Source organism: Cygnus olor, chromosome 9, assembly GCF_009769625.2.
Source record: "Cygnus olor isolate bCygOlo1 chromosome 9, bCygOlo1.pri.v2, whole genome shotgun sequence".
Taxonomy (NCBI): Eukaryota; Metazoa; Chordata; class Aves; order Anseriformes; family Anatidae; genus Cygnus; species Cygnus olor.
The window spans coordinates 8,999,234-9,021,027 of NC_049177.1; the positions used below are offsets into that span (position 1 = coordinate 8,999,234).

A 21,794-nucleotide genomic window follows, 5' to 3' on the forward strand; every position below is an offset into this window, starting at 1 on the left:
GTTAGGTCACAAATGAAGTCTTTGGCACGTTATTACTGCTTACTATTTCATAGCCTTCTAGGGAGAGCTTTCCTGCAAGTCCCTCTAAGTTTTCCTCAGCAGAGGGTTTGACGTTATCAGGGTCTTTAAATCCTGGCATTAACACCTGAGCTTTGTACTGTGTTGCTTGAGCATTCTTCAGTCTTCAAACAGAATTTCTATAGAGAAGGTTACAGAAAAATAATTTCGCCTCGGACACCCCTATCTTGTCACACAGAGCCATGCCCGTTTAAATGAAGCCCATTAGAGTCCAATTGTTTTCATACGAAAATTGCTGCCCCAAATGCAGCAACTCCCTGGGAGCACCAGGGTATGTAAAGGTACTCAGGCAGGAGCAAATGGGATTTTTCTGACTACTGCTCAAGAGCTGACATATAGAAGTGTTGCCATTATACAGTCATGGGAACACAGCAGCAGGTCTGTGTCACGTGAAACAGAAGCAAAGCCCTCTGTGGCATACTGCAGAGTTAGCCACCTGATGTTAGTGCTTATAACTAAGCTGATACATCACATAATAATCTCGCGGTAAACGCTAAAAAAGTAGTTTACAGTTTTTAAAAACAGATAGATTAGATTATTTTATCCTCTAAGCATATTCTGATTTGCAAATGAAAATCACAATGCATTTACCTTGTTTCAAGTAACAGAGGAGTTGAAGACCACTTTGTAGTTAGAGATGTTGTCACAGCCTTAGAACCTCCTTTTACAAGTGAGGAGCTGAACCAGACACCAAGAATTGCAACAAGTATTCCCATTTTATAGGGGAAGCCTAAAAAAGATGAAGAAAAAAGTTAGCTTTGCCTTGTCTCTTTTTGTAAGTAGAGAATCCCACGTATCCAAGTACATTAAGGCATTTTAAGATTCAGTGGCCTGTTTCATGTAATAAATCAGTTAAATAATCACAGTCCTACCCGGGCTAACAAAAATCAAATATACTATTGAAAACATGAAAAGAGGCAAAGATTTTAAAAGTCTGACCCCTAAGCTACAATTGAAGCTAAGCCGATTTCAGCTTCCTGTATATTTGTGCGTTCAAATAAACTCACTTCTGTTCTGGGACACACACGCCATATGCTACTCACTTTAAGAAGATATACTACAATCATAGAATGGCCTGGGTTGGAAGGGACCTCAAAGATCATCTAGTTCCAACCCCCCTACCATAGGCAGGGATGCCACCCACTAGACCAGGTTGCTCACAGCCTCATCTAACCTGGCCTCGAACACCTCCAGGGATGGGGCACCCACAGCCTCTCTGGGCAACATGTGCCAGTGTCTCGCCACTCTCTGAAGAATTTCCTCCTAACCTCTAATTTAAGTCTCCCCCCTTTCAGTTTAAAACCATTCCCCCTCGTCCTGTCAATATCTGACTGAGCAAAGAGTTGCTCTTCATCCTTTTTACGAGACCCCTTCAAGTACTGAGAGGCTGCAAAGAGGTCCCCCAAGAGCCTTCTCTTCTGGAGGCTGAACAGCCCCAGCTCCCTCAGCCTTTCTTCCCAGGAGAGATGCTCCAGCCCTCGATCGTCTTGTGGCCCTCCTCCAGACCCGCTCTACCAGCCCCACATCCTTCCTGTGCCGGGGGCTCCGCAAACAGCGAGCACTTCGAATGAGGTGGCAAAACAGCCCAGTGCTTGCTTTATGGGAGGTAACGTCCCGCTTTACACCCGCGCAGACACCCCGGCTGGCACCAACCGGCGCCAGGAGACCTGGGCGAGGCGAAGGCTCCCGAGTCAGCCCCGCAGGGTGAGCTGGGCACGGCCAACGTCTGTGCGGAACGAGGAAACGGGCATCTCCCGGCGCGCTCAGCGTCGCCAACTCCAGAAGCTGAAAAATTAACAAAGAATCAGACGGTAACAATTACGCCCCCCCCCCCCCCACCCACCCACCCACCCACCCACCCACACCCCCGCCCCGCCCCGCCCCGCCGCGGGGTGCCCTCGGGCCCGCACCTGCCGCCCGCCGCCGCCCCTCCGCCGCGCGCCGCCGCCGCCGCCGCTTCCGGGCACGGCGCTTCCGGTGCCGGCCGGGCGGGGCCAGAGCGCGGCCGTGCCGCCATGTCGGGGCGCGGGGCGGGGCCGCGCGGCGGCAGCCAATGGGCCGAGGGGCCGACGCGGTGGGCGGGGCCGGCCGCAGCCAATCGGCCGAGGGCGGCGGCGGCGGCGGAAGCGAAGCTCGGGGCTCGGTTGCGGCGGGGCCGCGGCGCGGCGCGGGGCCAGGTGAGGCGGCGGGGGGCGGCTGGGGGCGCGGGGGGGCCGGGGGCGCGGCGCGGCGCGGCGCGGGGCCGGGTGGGGCCGGGGCCGGGGCGAGCCCCACGGCCAGCCCCACGGCCAGCCCCACGGCCGACGGCGGTGCTGCGGGCAGGGATGGGGCCGGGGAGCGGGGCCGTGCCGCGCCGAGCGGGGCCGGGCCAGGCTAGGCCGTGCCGCGCAGCCCCGGGCCGGGCGGAGGGTGCGGGCAGCCCCGGCCCCGGCTCCCGCCCGGGCCCCGCTCCGGGAACATCCGGGCTCCGCCGGGCGGCGCGGGGGGGCGGGGCCAGTCGGGGCGCGGAGGGGGGGGGCGATGGTTGGGGGGGGCGGGGCCGTGACGCAGCGCGCGCCGTAACGGTAACGGAGCGGTGCCCGCAGGCGGCCATGAGCTCGCAGCAGTTCCCCCGCTCGGGAGCGCCGCCCGCAGCCCTGGGACCAGCGCCGCCGCCCAGCCCCGCCAGCGGCCCCGCGGGGCTCGTCGGGACCCCGGGTACAGGTACGGGGAGGGCCGGGGGCGGGGAGGAACGGGCGCGGGGGGGCTCGGCGGGGCGCGGCCCCGTGCCCGAGGTGCCCGCCCGGGGTGCTCGGGAGGCGGGGCGGGGCGGTGCTGTGCGGTGTTTGTCTCCCCGCCGTTCCCTCAGCCCCCTCTCTCCCGCAGCGGGCGATGAGCCCGGCCGCGACGCGGAAGCCGCCCCCAGGGAGCACCTGGGCGCCGGGGTGCCGCTGCCCGCCCGGGAGGAGAAGCAGGAGCCGGTGGTGGTGCGGCCCTACCCGCAGGTGCAGATGCTGGCGCAGCACCACCCGGTCCCGCCCGGAGCCCCGGTGACCGTCACGGCGCCGCCAGCGCACCTGAGCCCCGCCGTGCCCCTCTCCTTCTCTGACGGGCTCATGAAGGTAACGGGGGCGCGGGGAGAAAGCGCGTTTGAGCTGGGAAAGGGGAGCTCGGTTCTGGCTTATTTCTTCCCTTCCGGTAATTCTGAGGTAGCTGTGGCTGTATTTCTGTATTTAATTACTGAGGTGCTGGGTATAATATATAAATGTAAATCATAGCAAGAGCCTCGCTGCTTTCGGTTCTTACTCTTTCCCTTTGTCCCATGTGAAAATGGAGTGGCTTTAAACAGACAACATCCGTATTTTTCAAACACCTGACTGTGCTTATCCTTGGGCAAAGCAGGCTTTCTCTCCAGGCTGTCGCTCACAGAAATGTTCTTTTCAACACCGAGCTGTCACTTGGAGTTGCCAACGCTCCTGCCTTGGTGTTTCTTGCAGCCTCCCTTGAAGCCCACCATGCCCAGCCGGCCCATTGCTCCTGCTCCACCCTCCACTCTCTCGGCTCCCGCAAAGGTTCCTGGACAAGTCACTGTCACCATGGAAAGCAACATCCCGCAGGCTCCGACAATTCCTGTGGCAACAATCAGTGGACAACAGGTCTGTTCTTTCTGTTCCAGCTCGCTGCAAGGTCAGATCAATGCTAAAACCAGGGCTCTTGCAGCAGGAGGGAAGGCAGCGGGCAGACTTCCCCATTCAGTGGCCACTAGTTGTTGATCAGTTGTGCTCGGAGCACTAAACCTCAGCCTCAGTTAGCGCTAGCTCTTTAGAAAGCTGCTGATTTGTTGTAACCATCTGACTGACATAGCACAGTGAGGCTGCAATAGCAGAAACCTATCCAAAAGCTGTTACGCAGCTGACTCTTTCCTCAAAAGCTCCTGCTGCTTCCCTGTTACTTGGAGCATTCACAGTATAGGCAACCTGTTGGGGTTCATTACTGCAGCGTTCTTTAGCTTTCCTGAGAGCAGACCGGAAGATATCAGTGAGCAGTTCAGTTTTGCAGTGTGTTCTTCCTAAACCGCTAGAGACAGAATTTGGGGGGATGGAGATGTGTGGATAACGATTTAGATTTTTTTTTGCTTCTGTCTTTGAGTGCAGAGCCAGTCCTTGTAATTTAAAGCTGGTGTGCCAGAACGCTCATCACTAACCCTCTGAAGTCTCAGGGCTTTGTTGCAAAGTACCTTTAAGTGGGTTTGAGTTTGCTGGCTAAGAATGGGCTGTTACCTTCATGAATATCCATAGGAAGTCCAGCCTTACTAGAAAATAGAATTAATTTGTTGCAGCATTTGCCAGGATGCCACTATTCTTTTGCCTTTAATAGCAAGGCGCTATGAATCTGTGCCTTAAGAGTCACTAATGACTGAACAGACATCTCTCAGGTTGACGTGTGCGTGACTGCTGGCTGTCATCCACGTGCCAACCAGAAAAATAGATCTCTGAAATGTGGACATCTTCCATAAACAGTGTCAGCCGTCTTTAGTTTCATCCCACAGAAACATCTCACTGTTTCTCTGCTCACTTGTAATGCGTGTAACCTCTCTACACCATGTATTTCTGCAAAATCTCATTTCTGTGTTTGGTTCTCTTATATGATAATGCTGTTAGTGTGGCCATTAATTTTCATTAATGCAGCTTATAGCTTATTCTGGATTTCTTTCTCTTTAACTCTGCAGGGCCATCCCAGTAACTTGCACCATATCATGGCTACCAATGTACAGATGTCTATCATCAGAAGTAGTGCTCCTGGGCCTCCGCTACACATTGGAGCTTCTCACCTGCCCCGAGGTAAAGATCTAGCTGTGCATTCGCTGCCGTCTCTGCGGGGCCTCTTGGGGGCAGTGCACCTGGCCTTCTCTGAAATTCTCCTTGCTGCTAACACAGCCAGTATTCCAGCTGTTAAAGCTGCTAGCATAAATAGGACTTGAGGCAACTGCTGGCCTTTTAAGCGTTAAGTTGCCTTCAGTCATTTAAGGCAGCAGTATGTGACAGTTTCTAAAATGCTGGCAGGTGGCAGCACTTGAGTTACTCTACTTCTGTGCTGTTAATAGTGAACGCTTTCAGGGAAAAATACGCATTGGTATAGATTGGCCTGTTGTGCAAAATGTCACGCTCTTGGTAGTAAGCATTGCTCACCTGTGACCCACCACTTCTCAGTGGCACCTGAGCAGTTAAAGTTCTGAAGCATGTTCTTGTACCCACCTGACACTGGATCTTTCATGAATGTAGTTGCGCATGCTGGTATTTTGTGTGCGTTTGTTTGCCCTCGGGTTTAGTGCTGATGCTAACGGCAGGCTCCTGTCTCCCAGGATTTTGGTTGCTATGGCTTAGAAAACAGATCAGCCCCTTAAAAGAAGCTCTGTGCTCAGCACACTCTCTGATTTCTGATCAGTTTTACTTTTCAAAGGCTTATGGGTTGGATTTCCAGTTCAAGTTTAAACTGATCTGAATTTCAAAGTACCATTTATACTTTTATTTCCTTTCATATTAAATACAAAATGTATTCATAGCTGAACTAAAACATATTCTTGTGTGACAAGAAACACGAACTTTTTATTTTCATTTAGGATGTTTTCTTTCCTCCTGCTCTCTTTCTCTCAGCTTGAATACTACCTTTTGAGGTAATAATTTAAATTAGGGACACTTACAGAAGCTATGCAGTCCAGTCAATAAAATGATTTCAAGGCCACTTACCTTTCAGAGCTATTTTGTATGATCAGCAGTCAGCAAACCGTAGACAAATAAACCACAGTTCTGTCCTGTTGCAGGTTTACAAGCTTTTTTTTTGTTCTTGTTGTTTTGTTTTCCTTCTATTTATTGTGCATGTATTTTTCTTCTGAACTTCAGTAGATGCAGGAAGATTGTTGTTAGTATCGGGTATTAGGCTTATTTACACACTAGCCCACTAATCAAGCTGTTCAAATTATTTGTACTAATTTCCATAGCTCGGAATAGAAGAAGATCAATTTACCATACGAGGTTATTATAGGGGAATGAGAAGCACTAACAAACCCAATTCACTCAAAATGCCTGCCCTTCCCACATACTTTTGTGGATCTCGAGTATTTTTGTTGCAAGTCTTGTTTGTAAACCAAAGTCATCTGAACTGAAATATGTTCGTTCAAACTGGAATACGTAGCCGCTAACGTAGGAGCCTGTCTCTGCAGTAGTAGGGGAGCCATTTGGGTATCTGGTATTTTAACACACTTTGTTTCCCAGGTGCAGCGGCTGCTGCAGTGATGTCCAGTTCTAAAGTAACTACAGTCCTGAGGCCAGCTTCACAGTTGCCAAACGCAGCTACAGCTCAGCCAGCGGTTCAGCACATCATTCATCAACCAATCCAGGCAGGTAGCAGCCAGGCAGCTCTGCAGAACACTAGCCACCTGCTCCGAATTCTTCCTGGCACCTATTTGTGATACAGAACCTGTCATTGTGTGTTTCCTGGGATGAGGCTATTGTCAGCTCTTCCAATTCAGTCTTTCATATATCAATTTCTGAAAGCAAGCAGTGAAAAAGTTGCATTAGTCGTGTGGTTTTATTTCCTTTGTAGAGTTGGTACTAGACGTCCTTGTTTGTTTAACTGTTTGCAATGTGCTTACAAATTGAGAAGAAGACTTACTATAGATCTACACAAGATTTAGACTCTGAAAGGCCGAATGTGTTATGCAGATGAGGGTTATTCTTAAATTAATGTATTGATGTAGAATAGAAAATCATCTTAATATGCTGCTGTGTATCTCAGCATATTTGCTTGTGTAAGGAAAAAAATGTAGGTATCTTCTCTCTGCAGTACTGTACTAGTGTTCAAGGTAAGGATCGAGGGTCAAATATCTTTACTTCCTGATTTCAGTAAGGACCCCAACGTAATCATCTTTGACTTCGTGAATATACTTAGTACAGGGTTTATTTCCATTCTGAAGGGAGCTGACCTTTGTTTTTTTCTCCTACAAACGCTCAAAAGTACTGCATTATGTTCATACATATCTGGTCACTGATTCCCTCTGGTGCACGTGTTTTAAAAATCAAAATGGATCTTGAAAGGAGCTTGCAGATCAAATCAGAAAGACTGGAAACATCTTAGAATGCCAAAACTGAGTGATAAAATCTAGAAAATGCAGTTTTAGTCAAGTAATTCCGAGTTACTCTCTAAATCGTAGAATTTCTTTTCTGATCTCTCTTTTGTATTTGTTTTTGTAGTCTCGTCCGCCTGTGACGACTTCAAGCACTATTCCTCCTGCTGTGGTGGCAACTGTCTCAGCCACAAGAGCTCAGTCCCCTGTCATAACTACAACAGCAGCACATGCTACAGAGTCAACCCTCAGGTAAAGATGCTGAAGGCAAATTCTTTGAAACCTACAGTGCTCTAACTTTACAGAGGCTGCAGGAAGAGGAAACGTGTTAGTCATCACAAGCTGATTATTCTCTGGATGTGGGATGATATAATACAAAAATAGTAATGCTTGCACAGTGCGAATGCTTTCAGTTCTGTGAATAAAAATTACTATCAACATGAACTGTTGCTCTGTCTTACAAGAAAGAAAGGGCTTAACAAATCAGTTGTGAGCTGCTGCTTCCTGGAAAGCAGAGTTTCTCTTTCAGAAGTTGTGGCTAATTCAGCCCATCTTCTTTATGAAGACACAGTGAAAAATGACACACAAATGTTGTAAAGCATCCCTGACAGAAAAAGCTCTTTTTACAGAGCTACTTAGGGTGAATGCCTGATGACAGAACAGGGTAGTTTGAGTTTTTTGTGTCGCTTTGCCATGAATCCGATAGCAGCACTGCTCTCAGAGAGGAGGAGAACAAAGCCAGGTGTCACTGCACTTTGTCTCTCGGATTCAGTGTCCACAGGGCTGTCTTCATGATTGTTTCTCTTTCTCTCCAGCCGACCCACGCTGTCTATCCAGCAGCACCCGCCTTCTGCAGCTATCAGTATTCAGCGGCCCGCGCAGCCGCGGGACACGGCGACTCGCATTACGCTACCGTCTCACCCGGCTATCGGAACGCAGAAGCCACAGCTCCACACCATGGCCCAGGTAGACTGGAAGAGGAGGGGGGAAGACCTTGGGCTGCTTTCAGGCATCTTTCATTTACATTTGGCTGGATAAGATTAAATTTTGGAAAAGAGTATTGGGTTAGAAATTCACGTTCTTTACAGTCAGTGCAATGTGATTCCCATCTAAGTAAATATTAAAAACGTACTGGTCTCTTAACTTGGAGCTTTTTTTTCTTTTTTTTAAATAGAAAACCATTTTCAGTACTGGTACTCCAGTGGCAGCAGCAACAGTGGCACCTATTTTAGCAACAAATACCATTGCTTCAGCAACCACAGCTGGTGAGTTCTCATGATGCTATTGGATGTGCATGGTCATTGCTCAGGAGATAAATTGCTGAATTCTTCAGGGGGTTGTCCAGGTTGGGTTTTTTGCCCTCTTTATTTGGGTTTAGATATACTTGTGTGATTGGGCTCCATAGAGACATCTTGTATGTTGTGTTTTTATTCTTTCTTAGGTTCTGTTTCTCACACCCAAGCACCTACAAGCACCATTGTCACCATGACAATGCCCTCCCATTCTTCCCATGCTACAGCTGTCACAACCTCAAACATCCCAGTTGGTGAGTGATTTCGGTTCCAAGAAGACTGTGTAACTAATGCTTCAATTTTACTGTTTATGTTATCAGTGTTTGTGTATGTTGGCAAATTAAGGAGGGGAAGAAAATCAGTACAAGCCGGGAGAAACTAATTAACAGGTCTGCTGTGGCACAGCTTTTGTTTTTTAACACCAGGAAGAAATAGATGCTCTAGGAGGAATAAGTAATAAAATGGCTCATTAACTTAATTGAATTTTTAGACAAGGTTGGGTCTTCTGGCATTTCAGAACTTGCATTGTATGTACTAGGAGTTGAAGCTGCTTGGTGATAGAGTATAGCTTTCTTAGCTGATTTTTGCAAATTGCTTCCTATGCTTTTGGAGGCAATAGGGTATAGCCCAGTCAGGTTGTGTTAACGCCTTCACTTGAGGGTAAAACAGCTCAAGTCTAAAAATGTGGAAATTATTTGCCCGGATGTAGAATCTGCCTGAGATGTTTCTAACAGAACTGCTTAAGCTTCCGTTGTTCATCTCCTCCGTTCTCCTGCCCACCTCCTTATGTTCTTGTTCTCTTGAAACTTTTTAATATCTTTCCCTGCTGTAAATTTCCAAGGAGTGAAGTTCCATCTTGATACACCAGTGTTAAGCTTTCGTAGGTGTTTTCTTTCTTTTCTTTGCCTCTATGTATACTTGCCTACCTTTTTTCTCATTTCCCTTGGTCTCTGTCAAGCTTTGCTTTGAAAACTTAGATAAATAAGTTCTTGACAGCAGAAAGGATAGAGCTGATTGTTTAAGAACAAAATATAACTTCAGTTGAGTTCTGGAGTAACTCAACCTTCTACCAAATAAAAGTTACATATGCATTTATAACGTCCTTGAATTCTGGTACAAATCAGTTGGGGGTGGGGGGAATGAGGTGGATTTACTTACTTTCCCATGTTCATTCTTCCTATTGAGGAAATTTGTCATCGCTGTGGATAGGAAATTACTGGGGAGCGGGGTTGGGTGTTTTTTCTTTTTAAGAGACGTAGTCTCAAATTTGCAGTGTCTGTACCAACTTTTCCTTTGACTGTTCACTGATTACATGTTTGTCTTTGCACAGCTAAAGTGGTTCCTCAGCAAATCACACATACTTCTCCCCGCATCCAGTCTGACTATACAGCAGAAAGGAGTAACCTCATACCCCTCTCTAGTCACCGGGCATCTCCAAACCCAGTGGCAATGGAAACCAGGAATGACAACAGGTGAGGAGATAACGTTTCTATGAACCAGGGAGTGTGAGTAGATTCTGAGTGCCTTGCTGCTTTTCTGGGCTAGGATATACAAAAAAAATGTGGTTTTGAAAACCTGCGAGGGATTTGGCAGTTTTGAATTAATCATGAGAGTTAATATACTTGATAGCTTATGACAGATGAGATTACAAAGCTTAGGAAGTGGCCCCAAGGCAGGAGTTGAAGATGAACGGTTGAAATGGTGTGTGTGATGCTTGTTCTCTTTGATGCCTACAGGCAGTCGGTGCCTGTCCAGTTCCAGTACTTCTTACCAACGTACCCACCCTCTGCCTATCCTCTGACTGCGCACACCTATACCCCCATCACCAGCTCCGTGTCCACCATTCGCCAGTATCCAGGTAAGAGGAGCTCTGGGGTGTGTCAAGGCTTCAGTGGGTTGTTAGTTCACGTGCAAGCATTAGGGATGGAAGCAGCTAAGAGGTTTGTGTGCTTGACTCTGACAGCTTGTCACAAAGTCTTTGACTTCTTGTTGGCTGAAGGGAAAACATAGGCAAGGAGTATTGAACTACTTCAGAGGCCTAGTAAGCACAGCTAATAATCATTTTCCCAGGACTTTCACATTTGATATCCAGATATTTTGCCTCTCTTGATCTGATTTCACAGATCAAAACCAGTTCAACTCCTCCAAAACAGATGAGCTCTTTATGCATCTTCATTCCCTTATCTTTAAATACGTAGTTTGAGAAACATAAACCAAAAATGGAGAAAACAAGTTGCACTGCAAGCAGTTGTGTTCTGTTTAAAAGAACTAGGCAATTAACAGGTTTGAACTGGTGCAGTAGTTTGCAGGATGGTTCACGTTATACATGTTTTTTGCCTATATAGTCATTCCAAACTTAAATTATTTGCCTGAGACAAAGCTTGAAGCACTTCTACCTTACTGAGTGGCTTAGGACAGTTCTCTATGATGTGGTAATTCCCACAATCCGTAATCTGGATTTTTATGGAGTATCTGTGTCTGCTGGTAGCATGTTACCCTTGACCAGTACAGAGGGGAGTTGGAAGGACGTGGAGGCTGCAGATCCCATTTGCGGAATGGGGAAGCATGCACAGGGAATTGGTGCAGTACTGTGGCCTGTTCTTTGTCATTGAGGTTGGAAATTGTCATTGAAAGTACAGTTGCAAGTCTTGACTATAAGTCCTGTCTGGATTTGAGGTGGGTTAAATGACTTGTGATAGGGACGGGGGGCCTCTCTGTACCTTCCTGCGCTTTGGCTGGAGTTGTTTTAAAGGAGGATATGCAGGTGAGCGGCGGTACTTGGTGTTGGTAGCGGTGACTGAGTGCTTACAGAGCCCCTGATGAAAGCTTTTTTGCATTTCTCCTACACTCAGCTGGTAGGAGGGAGTACAGCAGTGTGCTGCAGGGCGTCAGGCAGCAAGGACAGATGTCGGAGGAGTGTCACTGTTGCCACAGGGACATTGTGTAAGCCCTCAAAGCCGGCTGTCAGGAGTTTCGCTACTGCTAGCATGTTGGGCCAATGACAGGATAATACTGACTTCTAAAAAGATGAAGTAGCTCACTGACAGAGACATTTTGTTTATCAAATTGGTTGGAAGCATCAGCTGATGGTACTAATTAGGGCAGTAACTGGTGACACCTCAAAGTGGAGAAGTCTGAGTGTCAGGAGGGACGTGAACCCCTGCTGAGGACAGCCACTGGAGGTCTTAAAAGCATAGAGCAGACTTCCTAAGATCACTGAGCTCTGAGGAGTACTGCTGTGCTATTTTGAGGAAGGATGTTGAGAAGACCCCGGGCTTTCCAAGGGCTTGGTTGTGTTCACATAGTCTCAAAAATAATTTTGTTGGATAGACAGTCCTGCAAAAGTTGTTTCACGTAACATGTACTACGAACAGAATTAATACAGAGAAGCCACGTTCAGGGACCTGGTGCTGTGTTTCAGGCTTTTGACAGCTGTTTTTAGAGTGACTTGTTAGCACAAGAACCTCTTGTTGAAATCCTGTGACAAAACCAGCTTGGTCTGTGGTGAGAAGGTTTGCAGTTGTTTGCAGGCAAGCCCACTGTTTGCAAGTTAGCACTTGATTTTAGTGTGCTGCTGTAGAAATTGCATTGCTGTTCTGTAACTGAAACTCTGGAGTTCCAGGAGCTGCAGGTAGCCCAACGTCACTGCTAAGTGCCCCCTGGGAGGAGCGCAGCAGTATGCCCCACAGTAGATCTGGAAAGATGGAATTGTAGCTGCTCAGAGCTGTAAATCCAAATGAATGAATGGAACTTCCAAGGCAGGTGCGTCACTGGGAACACTGTTCTGCCGCAAAGATTCCATGATCGTTTTAGCTGTGAGATCCAGCCTATAATTGCAAGCCCTGTTCTGAGTCAGATAGGATTGTACTCAAGTTCAGAAGTTTGGCCAGCTGCACAAAGGAAAATTGTTTTGCTTATGTGGCCGGGGAAAGGAAAGATAGAAGTAGGCCTCATTTTAAGGTACTTACACTTGAGTCTCTGTCTTCTCCACTTGCTTTTGTACAGTCAGTGTTGGTCTTCTAAATGATGCAGTTAGCTCTGTGAAAGACCGTCTTTTGAAAAGACAGTTTCTTTCTAAAACTGATTTTGACTTCTAATTTAAGCTGGGAAAACACCAAGTATTGATACTTATAAAGCCTTGCGTAAAAAAGTTAATAAATGCTGTAGTGAGCAAAAATAGTACGCAGATTTCTGAGACTGGGTATGGAAATGTAACTTCAACTTAACTTTAAAGTCGATCTTTTATCTCTTGCAATACGGAATGAAAATAAACAGTAATTTTAAATTCTTCTGGCAGACAACCTGACCTGTCCACTCTCAAATTTACTACTGCTTCAAGCAGGTTGGCAAACTATTTATTTTTTTAAAAGAAAAATAGTCTTTGAGCGTAAATACTGGAGTGAAAGGGGGGGGGGGGGGAACCACAGCAACCCGCGGTAGGAGTGACGAGGTGTCTGTGTTGCCGCTCGCAGTGTCCGCCCAGGCGCCCAACTCGGCCATCACGGCTCAGACTGGCGTCGGGGTGGCCTCCACCGTGCACCTCAACCCCATGCAGCTGATGACCGTGGACGCCTCTCACGCCCGGCACATCCAGGGCATCCAGCCGGCGCCAATCGGCGCCCAAGGGATCCAGCCAGCACCGATCGGCGCACAGGGGATCCAGCCGGCACCGATCGGCACGCAGGGGCTGCACCCAGCTGCACCGATCGGCACGCAGGGACTGCAGCCAGCACCAATCGGCGCCCAGCAGCCCCAGGCCGACCCCAAGACCTCGGGTGAGTGCCCACAGCACCGAGCCTCCAGCCCAGCGAGCCCCCAGGCGGCGGGACGTGACCCCATGGTCTGTAACCGCCCCGGCAGGGTCTGCGTCCCAGGGCAGGTGCAAAGTGCGTTTGTCCCAGTGCTCCCCTGGAGAACACTTCTTACCTCAGGGAATGTCATTCTTTCCGAAGCGCACCAGGGAGAGCTGCGGAGGGGGTTGGATAGGTTATTTCAGCAGGAAAAAGAATGGCGGTGCCTGAGCTTAAATGGTTCCTTCAATAAGGCCCTGTGGGGAGAGCCATTTAAAAGTAGATGATGCTTACTGAACTGCTCCAGCTGTGCGTTAGATCACACGAGCAATTAAAACATGGCTGGGTGCTGTCAGCAGTCTGTAAATTGGTCTTGGACTGTGATGAAAACACATTTCATGAAAAATGATCGGCCCGACGAAGTCCCGGTGACTTGCTGAAGCAAGGGAACACGGCAGCCAAGCCGTGCGCTGTTTGCGGTGCCGGTGGAGGTGTCGCGTGCAGCTGCCCAGGTGCTCAGCACCAGCTGGTTGGCCAGGCGGGCTTTGGCGGAGGGTCAGAACACAAACACAGCTCAGAGTACTCACCTACAAGTTGCCTCGTTGGCCAGGAGTTGTCCAGTTGCCAGGAGTGTTAGCCAGTTGACCCACCTGCGTTGGTGATCTCCCTAGCAATTTCTGTTTCTTCGGGACAATATGTTTCTGTAGCAACAGCTGTGAGACGGGGTATTTTCCTTCTACCCGGCAGCTGGTCTAGTTACCAAATTGCTTGTAGTGAAGGTATTGGTTATGAAGTAGTGTGAAATCACTGCTGTTAAAGATTGAGGGAGTCGAAGGAGCACAGACAGCGTGTGCTCTGCAGACGCCTCCTTTGTCATCACACTTCCTTAAGTAACTGCTGCTTTTCCTTGTCTGTTCTCCTCTCTCCCATGTCAATGCCTGTCCTCCCCAGCAGTAGTCTTGGCAGATGGAGCCACCATTGTAGCCAATCCTATTAGCAACACATTCAATACAGCTTCTGCAGCAACTACAGTTGTTCAAACCCACAGCCAGAGTGCCAGTGCCAGTGCCCCAGCCCAGGGCTCTTCCCCACGCCCAAGCATCCTCCGGAAGAAACCAACTACAGATGGGTGAGTGGGATTGAAGGTGACACACAAATAATACTTCTGTGCGATCCAGTCCAGCTAAATGGAATCATTTTCTGCAGATAAGAAAAGTTCTAGCAGGTCATTCAGTCAGCGGTGGTTGTGAGTAACCTGCTGATCTGTGAAACATGTTTTCTTCTCCTCCGGGGCAAGCTATCGTTTCCTCTTACTCTCAGTAATAAGATGTCTCTAGCTCTTGCAAGTGACCTTTTGAAGGAAAGTGTTTTTTATTAATCTAAGCCAGAAAGTCTCAAATCCAAACAGCTCAATCTACTAAAATTAGAAATCTGTGCTTTGATTTCAGTGCTTTTCTTGGAAGAATCTGTGGATGGGTAGTAAGGACAGGATTGGTACCCTGCTGTGGAAACTGATTGGGAAAAAAAAGGTGGGGGAAGTAACTTAAGCCAGAGAACACAAAATATTTTCAGAGTTTGATTTTTAAATGTCTGAATAAAGAGGTAGGAGACAGCATTAAAATTAACAATCCATTTCCTCCTGACTAACAACTGAAAATGCTGGGAACTGATGTGTCCTATGAGACTAAAATTGCTTTCTTTTTATTTATTTGGGTGGAAACCTTTTTCTAAGGCAGGAAAGCTGCAGGCTGTAAAACTGAAGCGTAAATGAAAGAAGCAGAGGTAGATCACTGAAGAATTTTTCTATTTGAGAGGCTGACTGTTTTGGACAACAGTTTCACTTTCAGCACTGCAGGAGATAGAACAGCCTCTAAAATGCTTTTCTGCATGGAGCACTGTGCTGTCTAACATCCCTGTTCAGGGTTTGGAGATCTTGGAGTCAGGCTTTGACACAGCCTAGTCCAACTAAGCGAAGCAGCTGCCTGGCTGAGCACTGTTGAGTTCCAGATAGTTTGCTCAGACCTGTGATAGCAGTGGAGGGCACTGATGTGGCCAGACCTCCCTTTTTTTCCCGACACCTGGAGCCTGGCAGTCTCAGTAACGTGCCCTGACTGGCAGGATGAAAGTAAAACCGGCATTTCTGGAGGAGTCTCAAATGTGAGGGAGACTGGGCCAGATAACTAACCTGTTATCTTTAGTCCTTAAGTTTTACTTTCTTTAATTCAGTTCAAAGCCGAGACTCTTTCTGTAGCAGACCAGTTATATCTGTCTCGTTGCACTCAGCTCCTCTCCTGCTTTTTGGGTCGACTCCTTTGCTCTCAGTGGTATTTATCTTTGTATCAGAGAGGTGGGAATTTAGGTCTGTCCATGTCTTACAGGCTGGCAGTCCGGAAAAGCTTAATTCCACCTCAGCCACCTGAAGTAGCTAGCACGCGTGTGGAGAATACTATGCGGAGCACATCTGGATCACCAAGGCCTGCTGGGTAAGACTTCAAGACAGCCATCTGCATTGTACTGGTTTTATCGTGTGTGTTTGACTTGTGGTGGTTGGGTATTGAAGCATTTTCTCTTGTGAAATTTATTTTGTATTTGTCCGTGTGACAACTTTGAACAGCCTTGAGTAACTCCGCTGTTGTGAAGCTGAGGCAGGAACCTTTTAAATGATGTGCTTAGGAGCTTTCAAGAGGTGGGAGGGACATGACACAAAAAATATCGTGCTGTGTTAAAGACTGGGCCTTAAAGATTTTTTCTAGAATTCTTGGGATTTAATCCTAAAGAAAGTTAAATGGATCTTCTACCCTGTTTCAGTGGTCGTGTCCAGTTGCTTTATAACTCATCGTTTTAAAACTGCTAGCCACAGTGGGAACTCCCACAAAGTGGATGAGGGGCAGTACAGCTTTGGGTAAAAGTTCTTCTTGCTTGCACTGTGAAAGTGTCGTGCTCCTTTTTAGAGTGTTTGGAAGCTATCTGGAATTAGTCACGAGATTTGCTTGTACACTGCGTGGAAGAAAACAGCATCCAAAACAAAGGGTTAGAGGGCACAAGGGGGGAAGAAAATGTGTTGGAGATGATGACACCTTCTGCTGTCACTGCACTCGTAACTGAGCCAGGTGTTATTTACCGGCGCAGGAAAACATAAGTAGTCTGAACCCGGCTTGGCTCAATCACTTTGTGCTTGAAGGCCATGACTGCGATGCCATTAACTTCACTTTGATGTGCTTGTTTTCCAATTTCACAGTGCCAAGCCCAAACCCGAAATTCACGTGTCCATGGCTGCTCCGGTCACGGTGTCTATGGAGGCAGTGTCTAACCAGGGCAGCGAGCAGCCCACTATTGCAGTGCCCCCTTCCTCCCAGCAGCCCCCCTCAGCCATCCCAACGATCATCGCAGCAGCCAGCCCCACCGCACAGCCCGCAGCAGCTCTGTCCACCATTCCAGGAGCCGTCCCAGCTGCTCCACCGACTTCTACCACAATTGTGGCTGCACCTGCTCCTCCATCCACCATGAGCGGTGCCCTTTCAGCAGTCCTGGGGCCTGCAGTACCGGAGATAAAAATCAAAGAGGAAGTAGAACCCATGGACATTATGCGACCAGTATCTGGTAGGTTGCTGTTAAGCATCAAGTTGTTTCTCTTGTTCTTGAGACAGTGGGGAACTTAGGATTTCAACACAACCATCCTGAAAATAAAATTGCATCTCTTTCGTGGCAGCACATAACACAAGTCAGAGAGTTCCTCTATGCTTGCTTTCTCACAGTTGTCTTCCCTTCCCACTGCTTTCCAGTAGAGAACAGGGACATGGTTTAGGCGATGTGATCAAGGTATGAAGTGCTATATGAATAGAGTATGAAGTCTTAGTGGCCCAGTAAATAGAATGGAAAGCAAAGATTTGGTTCACAGTTAAGCTGAAACTTCAGATCAGCTTCTAACTCCTAGGAAGAAAGGGCATTGCAATGTCTGAGTTGGTTCCTGTCTCAAATAGTAAGAATTGCAGGGTAGCAACTTGGTGAGTGCATTTTTTTCCCCCGGAGTTCTTCTTTGTCATCTCCTTAACCTCCTGTGAAATCACTCAATGTCGGCACTGTTCGGCATTTGTTCTTGTTCAAATGATCCAGTTCCAAAGAGTCTGTGCGAATTGCTTGCTTAAAACACGGTCATCAGTAGTGCCAATATAATACAAATCAGTACAGTTAATTTTGGTTAAGAGATCTCATCCCAGAAATTCTGCTGTGGATTATGCAGCACATTTGTCTCAGTCACGGCTGATTGAGTTTTTCCCTGCAAATGTCAAGGAGTATTCCCTCCAGCTACCTGCCGCTCTGCTGCCAGACTGAGAGGCCGTTGGTGTGTGCAGTAACCTGCTGACGCGGTGCTGTTGACTTGGCAGTACGAGAACTCTTGGGAGGAGAGTACTGCAGTCCCGAGTTGACTGCATCTGACTCTATATTTGCATTGCAAAGGGAACACATTTGCTATTGACCGATCCATGCTTTGAACATCCATTCAAAGATGTCTTCTTCACGGTACCATTAGCACAGATTCCTTTTTGTAGCATTCAACTCCATAGGTTTTGAAAAAGAAGGAACCGAGTAAGAACTGTCTGCTCTCATTCTTTATGTCCTTCTCCGTGTCCATAAGGATCTTAGGGTATAAGCATTGTCCTAATGATTGGTCCTGGCTTAGTATCTCCCCTTGTACAGGCATGGAGCTGAAGCGCATCTACAGTGGAATGCACGCTCCTCACAATGCACTGAAACAGCAAATAGTGGTGGAGATGGCATTCAGGCAATGCCAGTGTTACCTTTATGCTGCTGATAGCTTGACTTCTTTTCCTTTCTTTCTTCTCAGCAGTCCCTCCTTTGAGTACAAGTACTGTCTCTCCGTCTTTGGCATTGCTGGCCAACAACCTTTCAATGCCTCCAAGCGATTTGCCACCTGGTGCCTCCCCAAGGAAGAAACCCCGCAAGCAGCAGCATGTCATCTCCACAGAGGAAGGGGACATGATGGAAACAAATAGTACTGATGATGAGAAATCCACTGCCAAAAGTTTGCTGGTGAAGGCAGAGAAGCGCAAGTCTCCTCCAAAGGAATATATAGGTAATGTCATCTCTGCTGACTTCTTTCCCCCCCCTATTCAAATGTCTGTACTCTTTCTTCCCCTTTTCTCATGGCACTCTGTCATTCTCCTGCTTCCAAAATGTAACTAATACAGAATCCAACTATCTGATCCTCAATGCTTTCTAGATAGTGATGTTCAGGGGAAACAACCTTTTTGAAAATGCAGAGTATCAATTTGTATGAGGTAGTGCTTCCTCATCTCTTGCAGTTACTGTCATGCTGATCTCCCGCTTTCACCTGCCTAACGATAATAATGCAGTTATTCCTGAATGCTTTCCTAGATGAGGAGGGTGTGAGGTACGTCCCTGTGCGCCCAAGGCCACCTATCACACTGCTTCGTCATTACCGCAATCCCTGGAAAGCTGCTTACCACCACTTCCAGAGATACAGCGATGTCCGCGTGAAAGGTCAGTCTGCGGCTCTGACCGGACACTCAGGCGTGCGGGGCGAGCGGCTTCAGCGTACTTGGTGACAGTGTCTAAAAAACACTCCTGGCTCCTCCACATTGATGAGCAATACCACAGAAATTGCTTTCCTTGCAATTGGGGAAAAACAAGTGATCAAATGAGCTAATGGCTTCATTAGCTAGCTGTTGCCTGAATCTCTCTCAAAGCGGGGAAGAAAGAAAGGGAAGGAGCCTATATAGAATTAGACAATTTTGTCGAATTGTCTAAGATCGTATGTTTATTGAAAAATGTATTTATTTAGAAGGATAGAAACTTACTAAAGAAAGGAATTCTTAAATGATATGCTATGGTGATATGCTCTGGTTTAGTTTTCAGATCTTACTACCTAACAAACCTGCCAATTTAATAAAAAAAAAAAAAAAAAAAATCTAGGTTTCGAGTAACAAGTCTTTTGAACTAACAGATGGGCCTTGTGGGCTTTTAAATCTCTTGCTCTATTAAGAGGAAAATTGAGATCAGATACTGTTTTTTAGGCTGTTTAGCTCACCTTAGGCTCTTTAAGTAGATGGCTTTTTTGCAACTGTCTAAAGACATCAAGGGGGGTGTGGATATGTATTTCAGTGGGATGGGATGGACCACTCACTCTTCCATATAGGATATTTGAAACAGTGCTACGTTTTTGAAAAAAAGGAAAACACTCCTCAACAGTGAAAAGAAAAATTCTGGAAATACATTTAACCTGTTAAAGAGCGAGAGCAGCCTTCAGATATGGGACAGGTGGGCAGCTATTTTCCTGCCCCAATCAAAATGTTACTTATTTCTGCTTACTAGGACGTGTAAAAAGCAGAAGCTAGGCCAAAGTTTTTGTTTGAGAACAGAGGCCTGGTGAATTTGTGAAATTTGAGTAACCTAAGTTTGCATTTCTTGGTGACAGAAGAGAAGAAAGCAATGCTACAGGAGATTGCCAATCAGAAGGGTGTATCCTGTCGTGCACAAGGGTGGAAGGTCCATCTCTGTGCGGCACAGCTGCTACAGCTGGTAGGTGAAGGGGACTCGCCTGCTACCTACAGCACGGGGGAACACGGAGTTGTGTAAGACAGGGTGTTTTTACAAACTCAGTACATGCTCATCTGACACTGGGATACCGTAAGCTGGTGTGTAGTGCCCAAAGGGAGTGGGATGCGCTTTCCCCTTTCTCAGGAATGTGGCATAAGTGGCTTGGAAACTTAGTGTTGATTTTGCTCCAGACATAAGAGCTGATGTATTTTGTACAGATGATCAAAATTGGCAACTCCCTCCTGCTGATGCACAGGTCTGAAGAAGCGTCTGTTTGGGATGGTGCGGCTGATCTGAGGAGGCAGCACTGATCCACATTCCTGGATGCTTCTGTTTCAGGTTGGGGGTGAGGTAGGTGCTCTGCATTCTAGCACCAAACTCCCCAAAACCTCTGCATTCCTGGAATAGTATTGTGAGAGAGGGGAAACAGTTCTGGTTAGGTTCCATACTTGTTCAGAAGTGGAGCAATCCTGTAAATAGGATGTTAGTACGAATGAATAGTGCCACACTTGACATCAGAGGCTCCATCTTCTGAATTACTAACATGAGCAGCTGAGAGGGGAACAGATTATCATCATCTCTGTGTAGATTTCTTAATGTGGGCAAACGTTTTCTGACCTAGTGGCGAACCTTTTCATGAAGTGCTAATGTCTTTTAGACCAACCTGGAGCATGACGTGTATGAGAGACTGACTGCCCTACAGGAGGGACTCATTCCTAAGAAAAAGGCAGCGACTGATGATGACTTGCATCGAATCAATGAACTCATACAGGTAGGTTCCCGTGGCCTCTCAGCCCAAAAGAATTGTTCTAGCCTTAATTACAAAATATCCTGCTGTGGTTAATGAGTGCTAAAGCTGGCTTAAAATAAATAAATAAATCAGAGAGGTACTCTTTCTGTGTTTGAAGCATCATCAGTTAAAGGTGGTGTTACAAAAAGGAAGAGCGATTGTTTAGACTAGGTGCTGTTAATGACGGTAGTATTTCATTTCAGGGGAATATGCAGAGGTGTAAACTTGTGATGGATCAAATCAATGAGGCTCGAGACTCGATGCTGAAGGTCTTGGATCACAAGGATCGTGTTCTGAAGCTTCTAAACAAGAACGGAACTGTCAAGAAGGTATCCAAATTAAAGCGAAAGGAGAAGGTCTAAAGCCGGAATAATGACTCTGGAAATGGAGAACGTGTACAGAATGGAGTTGGAACCTTTTGTAGTTTGGGTTTATTTCTAAGAAGAGCAGAAGAGCATCTGAATAAAACGGATGAGTTTAGGGAACAGCTGGCAACAGGTGGACACGTGAAGCCTGGTGACCTGAAGGGATTGTCAGTGATCTGTCATAATGAACAACACTTTCTCTCAGGCTCATCCATTTTTTTTTTTTTTTTTTAAGTCTTTGCGGTCCCATTTGTTTAACCCTCCTGATGTGTCAGTGCCTACTAATTGGAACTAGTGCTGCAGTGTGTGGTGGACAGTGCTGTCCTTCTGTGCTGCAACTTAGGGGTTAAGTATCCACCGGGTGTGTGAACAGCTGTAGTAGATTCCGCAGGAGACATCAAGAAGAACCGAACCCAGACAGCCGTGCTCTGAAGCACTGAGAGTGACACTGCTTTCAGTGACCCCATTCAGTTCTTGTTCTTCTGACCTTCCAGTGTCCAAAGTAGCCTTCTTAAGCCAGTGCCACCGCGCTGGGAGATCTGCCACGTTCAGAATCTCCCATGGTTCACAAGTCCTAGCTGTCAATTTGAGAAACAAAGAGGAAAAATGGGGGGGAAATCATTTCAAAGTGATTTTTGTAGTGTCCGTGTGTGTGTGTCCATGTTGGTGTTCTGGGATACTTGTTCTGAAGTACCTCTTGCGGCAGAGTACTTCCCGTAGCTGGTGTAACGTTAACTGTATGTACCACATACATCTGAAAACATTAATAAAGGACGTGGGCGTTTTTGTATGTGAGCA

At 47.3% G+C, this 21,794-nt stretch overlaps 2 protein-coding genes across 10 annotated transcripts in view; one reads left to right on the forward strand and one right to left on the reverse strand.

Moving 5' to 3' along the window:
- Positions 1-2,079, reverse strand: part of UGGT1 (UDP-glucose glycoprotein glucosyltransferase 1) — a 44,275-nt gene extending 42,196 nt beyond the window's left edge. Inside the window, exons 1-3 of one of the 4 annotated variants that reach the window (XM_040567595.1) lie at positions 1,989-2,079; positions 1,746-1,863; positions 670-808 (exon numbers count right to left, since the gene is read on the reverse strand). In XM_040567595.1, the coding sequence (XP_040423529.1) occupies positions 670-794 (125 nt within the window). In that variant the 5' untranslated portion in view covers positions 795-808; positions 1,746-1,863; positions 1,989-2,079. Of the gene's footprint in view, positions 1-669; positions 809-1,731; positions 1,864-1,988 lie in introns of all 4 variants that reach the window. The other 3 variants (XM_040567594.1, XM_040567593.1, XM_040567592.1) reach the window with 3 other exon arrangements.
- Positions 2,080-2,196: 117 nt separating this feature from the next.
- On the forward strand, positions 2,197-21,786 carry SAP130 (Sin3A associated protein 130). Of its 6 annotated transcripts, XR_005822650.1 has the most exons (22): positions 2,197-2,255; positions 2,664-2,781; positions 2,944-3,179; positions 3,555-3,713; positions 4,787-4,898; positions 6,330-6,454; positions 7,308-7,432; positions 7,996-8,146; positions 8,355-8,445; positions 8,622-8,726; positions 9,803-9,944; positions 10,209-10,330; positions 12,945-13,247; positions 14,214-14,391; positions 15,641-15,745; positions 16,501-16,862; positions 18,109-18,357; positions 18,660-18,785; positions 19,720-19,823; positions 20,060-20,192; positions 20,500-20,613; positions 20,835-20,852. XR_005822650.1 is itself a non-coding variant. In XM_040567596.1 (21 exons), the coding sequence occupies exons 2-21, from the start codon at positions 2,670-2,672 to the stop codon at positions 20,991-20,993; spliced, it is 3,180 nt and encodes a 1,059-aa protein (XP_040423530.1). In that variant the 5' UTR covers positions 2,197-2,255; positions 2,664-2,669; the 3' UTR covers positions 20,994-21,786. The 6 variants fall into 6 exon arrangements, 5 of the variants coding, with proteins under 5 accessions (XP_040423530.1, XP_040423535.1, XP_040423533.1 ...); XM_040567596.1 differs by lacking the exon at positions 20,060-20,192 and having other exon boundaries at positions 20,835-21,786; XM_040567601.1 differs by lacking the exon at positions 20,060-20,192 and having other exon boundaries at positions 18,112-18,357; positions 20,835-21,786.
- Positions 21,787-21,794: the final 8 nt, after the last annotated feature.

Coding starts and splice junctions, on each gene's coding strand:
- SAP130 (XM_040567596.1), top strand. CDS start 2,670: ATGAGCTCGCAGCAGTTCCCCCGCTCGGGAGCGCCGCCCGCAGCCCTG. Junction 8,727..9,802: donor AACCTCAAACATCCCAGTTG/GTGAGTGATTTC, acceptor GTCTTTGCACAG/CTAAAGTGGTTCCTCAGCAA. Junction 15,746..16,500: donor GGATCACCAAGGCCTGCTGG/GTAAGACTTCAA, acceptor CCAATTTCACAG/TGCCAAGCCCAAACCCGAAA.